The 8,790-nt window shown below is 38.7% G+C and overlaps 1 protein-coding gene across 1 annotated transcript in view; it reads left to right on the forward strand.

Annotated features, from left to right (window-relative positions):
- trpc5a (transient receptor potential cation channel, subfamily C, member 5a) overlaps positions 1–8,790 on the forward strand; it is a 186,106-nt gene that overhangs the window by 90,530 nt on the left and 86,786 nt on the right. The window contains exons 5-8 of the mRNA XM_046064956.1: positions 2,369–2,485; positions 2,587–2,649; positions 3,370–3,507; positions 4,813–5,019. Coding sequence (XP_045920912.1) covers positions 2,369–2,485; positions 2,587–2,649; positions 3,370–3,507; positions 4,813–5,019 — 525 coding nt within the window. The remainder of the gene's footprint in view (positions 1–2,368; positions 2,486–2,586; positions 2,650–3,369; positions 3,508–4,812; positions 5,020–8,790) is intronic.

Here is an 8,790-nt window from a genome sequence, read left to right on the forward strand (position 1 = left end):
AGATGAGAGGAGAGGAAGCAGGTCGATAAACAAAGACAGCAGGAGGTCAGAAGAGGAGAAAGACTGAAGAGAGGATGAAGAAGAGAGGGTGTAGAGAAAGGAGAGAAGATGGTAGACAGGGTGGTGGGAAAATTAAAAAAATATATATAATGTGTTAAAAATGTTTTTTCTTCTTTGCTTAGAGGGAGTCCTAAACCCCAGGTTAGGAAACAGTGATATGAGGAATGAAGCTGCAGGCGCACACTTCAGTCCGCGCTGATGAAGATGCTAACATAATGTTTTCACTGTTAAATTAATACTTTCACAGTTTGGGAAGAAGGCAGGATAGGTGGAAAAGAAGAGGAGAGGATGAGGAGTGAAAGACAGACCGAGGAGGCAGACAGAGTGAAGATGAGAAGGACGAAGAGAAGCACTCTGCTTCGTTCTCACTCTGAGAGATGAAAGAGAGTCCACATGTGTTCGCTCCACTCCTCCCTCCTCTTCCTCAAGTCTGCTCCTCTCACTCCTTCTGATGTTTTGGATTGTGTATGTGTGTGTGTGTGTGTGTGTGCGTGTGTGTGTGTTCACACTTTTAAGTCTCCCTATTTTGCATTGAAAAGCAGTATAAACACTTAAATAGTTTATGACACACTATAATGTTGTTCAATTTAGTTGTACTGTGTTATTATTGTGTACTTTTTCCACATACTGTGTACTTATCGTGCATTTTATTACGTGTTGTGTTTTTAGCTCAGTTCCTCTTCACGTGGCTCGGGCAGTCATTTAATCTTTTTTGTTTTCATTCTTGTCTGTAAAGAACAAATACAAATAAAGTTTACATACATATTTACGTAGTTGTATGCACATATAATTATTTGTTAAGGTATTTGTCAACAACTATAACTCCCGTGCGTGAAGGCTTGTGTATAATATGCTATATAGAAAAACATTTGTAATTTAAAATCTCTTTATAGGAGATGTTAAAATCATCAATTCATTAATAAACACTTTAAAATGTCTACTTACAACAACATTATTATGTCAAACTTATACTTAGTGCTTATGTGCTACATAGAAGGGGTTTAAAGTTTTTTGTTTCATTTACTGCAATCTTATTTACATGGGGACAGAGAAAAGTAGTAGATTTAACTCAATAGCAATTATTGAGGTTGTAGGTTTTTGTTTTTTTTCAAACTTTCATGTTGCTTTGACTGTCCCTTGTATTTTGTTTTGAATTTATCCACCAATAACTGACAACTGAGACAGAGTTTTACCTCCTCTTCCAAGAGTGTCTTCGAGAATCCTTAACTTATGGCTGGCAGTCTTGTAATCGCTGTGAAGTAACCAGCTGAGACCCCAGGAAATGAGGGCAACTGCCCAAAAAAGTCTGTCACATAACCCCCATAAAAACCACAAATTGTCCTTCTTACACTTCAGGTTTTTATACAGATTAAACAAATGAAATATAATGTGTTCAAAAGTGAGCTTCAGGGATGCTAATAGGTGGATTTTGTTATCTTTTGACAGAGCCAGGCTAGCTGTTTCCCTCCGTTTGTGCCAAGCTAAGCTAAATGGTTTCAGCTTTAAAGTGTGTACTTGCAGCTTTAAACCTCACATCCCTGGTTCCCAACCTGGGGTTTAAACCCCACTAAAATATATGAGATGATTAACAGGCTAGCAAATAATGAAAAAAAAAATATCACACACTAAATAATGTGTATTTTGTGTTAATTTTCTGTATTTTTTATTCTTTGTGAAATACTTTTGTTTTGCCTCTTAAAACCTCTAAAACATTGAAATGAAGGAAAGGAAACAAGGAAAATTTGGTTTAAATGTTCGCATCCCGTAGACCAATACAGTTAAAAACACTGGGATCCAAAGTGTGTGTACACACTTTGTAGTAAAAGAAAAATTGATCATAATATATCCTTTATTCTGTCTTTCTCTCACATCTACTTGTAATGACCGACCACCTGGTCTTCACTTGGTAATAAAACGCTCTTTCACTCTCTTGTTTCTCTCAAACTACAGCAGGTGTTCAGAGTCACGTCAATGAGGGATATAATGAGTTTTTGGCGAGGATGTGCCGTTAAATATGTACCTCTGCAGTGTTCTTTTTTTGTGGAATGCATTACACTAATTTAATTTGTTTTAATCTGATTCAAGTGAGTTTAATTTGATTCATTATTTGATTAATTTGTCCTTTCCTTTGAGTTGTTCCCCTTACGTAACAGTGCTGAATCAAGGCTTTTTAATTGGGCATTGACAGTCTAAGAAGAAGCTCAAAAATCATTTTATTTTTATATTTCAGTTATCATCCACCCTTTAAATGAAGGTGGTGCCTTTTTTCCATTTTATAAAAGAGTGTTTGTTCTTTGTTCTTCTTCAGGTACCGTCGCTGATGATGGACAGTCAGTTTTCAGAGTTCACCCCAGACATAACTCCCATCATGCTCGCTGCTCACACCAACAACTATGAGATCATCAAGCTCCTCGTCCAGCGGAAGGTGACACTATACACACAAGTTTCTGTCAGCAACTGGAATTTAATTAACTTAGATGTTAGCTGATAATAATTTATCTTTTATTATGTTGTTGTTCTGTTTAGGTCACCATTCCCAGACCACACCAGATACGATGTGACTGTGTTGAGTGTGTATCCAGTTCAGAGGTAAGTAATTATTTCTCTACAAATTCATTTTTGCAATGCAATATTTGAATATACAGTTATTACTCCCTTTGAACCGTTTATTTTAAGCATATTTTCTTAAATAATTACATGTCTTTAACGTCCCCTCTTCCGTATTTTCCTCTTCTACTCAATATAATTTAATTAGTTAGTGTAAAATATATTTGTAACTCACAACGCACATTTTCTTCTTATATATATATATATATATATATATATATATATATATATATATATATAATATATAGTCCTGATTTATGTCGAGCTGCCATAACATCTCACACAATTACATGTCATGTTCATAAAGATTCATTCATGTCCATGACAGGTGCCATGTCTGTCTTATGCACCCGTTCTAATAAATAAAACAGCTACACCTTTACCAAAGAATTACTGAAGGACCTCTACTCTAATGGAGTATTTTTACATTGTGGTATTTGTACTTTACTTAAGTAAATAATCTGATTACAACACTGCCACTTTTCTCTTAAGCTTGCAGTTCAGGTGACTAAACCATCATGTGAATTGAAATCTTAAAACATCCATCAGGATTTTGGATACTATTTCTAAGACTGACTGACTCACAGCTCTTGGACCTCCTAAGGAGATGAGACATATCAGGGTATGATGTGGTATGGGTGGGTTTTAACCTTTGAAAGTGATGAATTGATCTTTCCCTCTTGTTTATGCCTCCTTCTGTAGGTAGACAGTCTTCGGCATTCACGGTCTCGACTCAACATCTACAAGGCTCTGGCCTCGCCCTCCCTCATTGCGCTGTCCAGTGAAGATCCCATCCTCACTGCCTTCAGACTGGGCTGGGAACTCAAAGAGCTCAGCAAGGCAAGGATATTGATGCTTTTTAGTTGTGTGTTTACTGGCAAACGACTTTTTGTTACAGGTACAGGGTTCCTCTTGCAGAATGAATTGACCCTTTGCTAAGCCACTCCCCGAATACACAGCTGGCCAATCACAGTGCAGTATAGGATGAGGTCCGACACTTTCATGGATGTGCTCCATTTTGGCTGTATTTTTCTAAGATAAGGTCAAACGCTGTTCCTGGGGCACTTATAATACTGACAGTTGCTACCAAGAGAGGCTGATAGGAGAAGTACGATTTATTCTCTTTCCAAATCCAGAAAAATGTTGGCCGTGGATCATTCCTAATGTAATGTTAGTTAACGCCAGCTAACTTCCTACTGAATGTAACAACAGAAAGCCTTAATGTTCTTCTTTTAATGATTGTAATAATGAATAGAGGCCTACCCAGCTTTACAGGAACAGTGTTGATCGTTCATTGTTGTCTTTTGTCTCAATCGTCGGGGGATGCTGTGGTTCACTTGTGCTGTGTGATCGGTAGGATTTAGCTTCTATCTGTCATTTTTTTCATGTCTGTTTGAGTCAGTCTGACAGCCTGAATACAACCTTCAAATCTATAATGCAACTGCAAAACTGTCTGCTTCTTTCTGAGATCGATCTTTACAACACATTTTACAATATTTCTCCAGGGAGTGCAGTAATAGACAGTGGCAGCACCTACAGTTTGTTGGACTGGGCTTAGCAAGGGGTCAGTTGTTTGCGCCAGTTCTTCTTTGTGGAGAACAGGTTCAGTCTGCTTTACAGTGACTTGTCAGTGAGGTTTTAGAACCAGGATTGGCATCAGGATTTTTGCCAGGTTTTATTTCCACAATGTACAGCTTACTGTCAAATTAAATGACACAACAACTAAAACTGTCATAATAAGGAGCTGGTACACCAGAGCAGTTTCAGTCCTCATTGGCATCGATTCTCCAAGAACCTAAGTAAACTCTACTGGAGTGATGCCACATCCTAAACTTGATGGGCTGTTAAAACCTCTGTGGAAGCAGCAGCACCAAATATTATTTATATTATACTTATATTATAAGTGACTGTACCTCGATTTTATATTGAACTTTTTCTTTTTCTTTAAGTTCTAGCAGTGTAATCACACAAAGCCTCACAGTTCATATCATCATCATCTCTGCAGTGATTCTTCTCTCAGGCTATGAATAGACAGTAGCAGACAATATTGAACCATCAAAGTTATGGATAGTTATAGTCCTGTCAGAAGTACTTCCAAAAGGTGTCCTGCCACTCTCATTGTCTGTACTATCTTCTTCTCCTCAGGTGGAGAATGAGTTTCGTCAGGAGTACGAGGAGCTATCGCAGCAGTGCAAACGGTTCGCCAAAGACCTTCTGGACCAGGCCAGGAGTTCAAGAGAGCTGGAAACCATCCTGAACCACAGAGACAACGACCAGAGCGAGGAACTGGACCCCAGACAGTGCCATGACCTGGCCAAGCTCAAACTGGCCATCAAATACCACCAAAAAGAGGTAGGGACTCAACCTGAAGAGTGACCTCTATTCATGGAATCCCTGGGGAGGAGTGCAATGTTGATACGATTGTTTTTCTGATTTGTTTTATAAACCTTTGGCTTTTTCAAAGTCTCTCTCTTTGGTGAGGCCCAAAACACCAGTTTTACTGACAACAGCGATGTATTTGACTGAAAATACTGCTGAAAACTGAGAATATAGTAGTCTCTGTGAGTGTGCTTGTTTATGTAGATTATAATATTTATATGTGTATGTGCATCTTGCCTGGTGTTGAGGTTTGTTCTCAAATCCCAGCAGAAATCGATATATTCATTGCAGTTATTCATGGCCACATTTCCAGAGTGAAATATCGCAGCCACTTTTGGATGGCTTTCCATATTGACATTTATAGCATTCAGGTTGAATACTTTACTGCTGCCTTGACTTTGCATGTTAATGTTCAACAACCATGTGTTCATATTCTAATAACACCAATATGTGTTAAACCCAGCTCTCATCTCCTCACCTGAAACTAAACAAACGTTCACATTTGGCCTCATGTGAGAACGCCAACAATGGTCATTCAGGCTTTGCCTCCGGTGTCTCCAGCGACCATAACGACGAGCACCAATGAACCAAGCAGTATTGATCATCTTGACAATGAGGTTAAATGGCTGGGTTTCCCTACCAGTCAGCTAGAACTGAAGAAGTCTCTCAGATGAGAGATGAAACATCTTCGAGTGTCTTAAACCAAGTTCAGCTGCCCTTGATTTTAACCTTCCATGGATAATAACACCAATACATACTAATGAGCAAACATGCTAAACACTATACTGATAATCCCAGTTTATGTTGGCATTTACTGTAGGTGTGTACATACAGTACGTGAGCGCGTATTTAGAAGTATTTATATGTGTCTGTGTGTATGTGTCTATGTTCATATATAGAAACAGAATGAGTGTTGAAAGCAGAGAGAGGGATAGAGAGCAGAAAAAAAGGAAGGATGAATGGGGGCAGGGAGGGAAAGGATAGGACTGATTGAGATAATGACTGAGCCAATACAAAGTGAATAACCACAGAAGAGATATTTAATGGGACAGAAAGAGAGAAGAGTAGAGAACTAGAGGGATCAAGCAAGCGCATGAGTGATAAAGAGATGGAGATTTGATGGGATAGAGTTAGAGAAAGAAACAGAGTTAGAAAACCCCAAGGCAATCACCGTCTCTCTCCGTCCATCCGCCTGTCAGATCCCTGCTGTTTCCAGCTCTTTACGACATGAGGAATACTGCCAGACGGATGTGAAAGGACAGAGCGAGGGAAGGAGGGATAACAGCAGCCACGAGATGATACGTTGATGGACTGAGGGAGACAGGGAGAGATAAGAGCAGGAAGTGAAGGTGTTTCTCTCTCTTGGGGAGAAGAGGTGACACAGGTAAAGATCTGACGAAGGAAGGAAGATAGGAGTGCTCTGCAGACTGGTGACATGCTTTCTCTCCCCAGGTAGAGAAGATCACAGGGATACAGATTTAAGGAGATCATACCAAATCAGATTGTTTTGTTTTCACTTGATGCCAGAGCTTTTTTACAGTTATGTATTTCTTTTTGCAAGCAAAAATGACAAAAGAAGACACAAGACACACAAAGATGCACACATAAGGCTACACTGCAGGTAAAGTTTACATACAGAGGATGCCTCTGACTAGGTTTCTTACCAGCTTTTTTTTCTCTCTACTAGCACCGGCTCAAATCTGGTATTGATACCAAAATTATATTTTTTTATATCAGAATAAAAAACATTTTTCCCTAAAATGATTTACTATATTTAAGAAAAGAAGCCAACTTCTCAAATGTTAATTGTTTTCTAAATTAAAGCAGCCGTATAATTTATGCTAACATGTTGACATCTAAATGCTAATAAGCTGACATACTAAGCAGTACATATAAATTGTTGTAAGCTGGGATTGGCTCCAGCCCCCCGCGACCCTGTACTCAGGATAAGCAGTTGACGATGGATGGATGTGTTATAAGGTCTTATAATTAGTTCATATGGTATTATATCCACCTGTAATATATTATACAGGGATAGATATTTTATCACTTTACTTAAAGCAAACAAAAACATGCTATATAACTTTAAACATTACTATAATCTATTATTCCATTTTATATCACTAATTGTAAATGGTGACTAAAGTGTATTTATAACGAGGCAGAGTCGGTGGTTATAATGTGTTATGGAACATGGTCAGAGATTCTTGCCGCACATTGATATAAACTGGTATTACTATAGTTATAAAACATTAAATCAAAAGGTCATAATACGTTATGAACTTTGCTATAGTGCCTAATGTTTGTAAGTGTTATAACTGTTATAATGTCTTATGGACGCATTATATCGTGTTATAAATATATGCATAAGTCATTATAGCGATGGCGAAGTGTTACTGTACTTTGTACTTGACACTTTTTGCTACTTCAAAAAAAAGTGTGAGGTTCAAACAGACTACCGAGTTGGTGTGTATACTGACTTTCAGAGGATGTAGGGACAGATAGAAGCATCACTAAACACATTGAACGGGAGGAGTAAATTACCTTTTCACCTTCAACAGCATGGTGATGCAGCAAAACATTAGCACTGATGGAGGGATGGATGAAAGGGAAGATAGGGCAAAGTGAAGTGCTGTTCCAGGCTAAAGGATTCAGGAAGCTGGAGGGATGGATGGACAGAAAAGAGAAGTGTTATTTACTCAGGCAGGAGTGGTGACGTAGGTGAAGATTTAGGAGGATGTTTATGTCACGGCTGTGGACAAAGGTGAAGGAAGGACAGAAAGTGAAGGATAGATGGAGCAGTGAAGAACATTGAGGTGAATGGGATGTGTGAAAGAGATGACGAGAAGGATGAGAACTGCTTTCTTGCCCTTGTAGTAGTGACAGAGGTGATTATTTAATACATAGCCTTTGTAAAGAGGCAGTGGTAGAGGGAGAGATGACAGAAGAAATTAGCATATAAATTGCAAACTTTTCTTTTAAAGCTTTAAATAGATAATTCAAGTTGCATCAACTCCTTATTGACCAGAACATTTTCCATTACTGCTCAAATTCGGTGAGCAGTGAGCAATCGTGAAACAATTTCCTCAATGGCTTAAATACATTTTAATTATCTCTGTGTGTACTTTACATAGATATTCGCAGTGCGCTGTAGGTTTAAATATGTTTTAACATCTTTTCAAACAAAGACAATTAATGCAATTAAAGATTGGGCCAGCTGTAGTGCAGTGGTGGAATGTAACTAAGTATATTAGTAGTAGAGTAGTGTATACACTCACCTAAAGGATTATTAGGAACATCATACTAATACTGTGTTTGACCCCCTTTCGCCTTCAGAACTGCCTTAATTCTACGTGGCATTGATTCAACAAGGTGCTGAAAGCATTCTTTAGAAATGTTGGCCCATATTGATAGGATAGCATCTTGCAGTTGGAGATTTGTGGGATGCACATCCAGGGCACGAAGCTCCCGTTCCACCACATCCCAAAGATGCTCTATTGGGTTGAGATCTGGTGACTGTGGGGGCCATTTTAGTACAGTGAACTCATTGTCATGTTCAAGAAACCAATTTGAAATGATTCGAGCTTTGTGACATGGTGCATTATCCTGCTGGAAGTAGCCATCAGAGGATGGGTACATGGTGGCCATAAAGGGATGGACATGGTCAGAAACAATGCTCAGGTAGGCCGTGGCATTTAAATGATGCCCAATTGGCACTAAGGGGCCTAAAGTGTGCCAAGAAAA

The sequence above is a fragment of the Micropterus dolomieu genome, linkage group LG12 (assembly GCF_021292245.1).
Source record: "Micropterus dolomieu isolate WLL.071019.BEF.003 ecotype Adirondacks linkage group LG12, ASM2129224v1, whole genome shotgun sequence".
NCBI lineage: Eukaryota > Metazoa > Chordata > Actinopteri > Centrarchiformes > Centrarchidae > Micropterus > Micropterus dolomieu.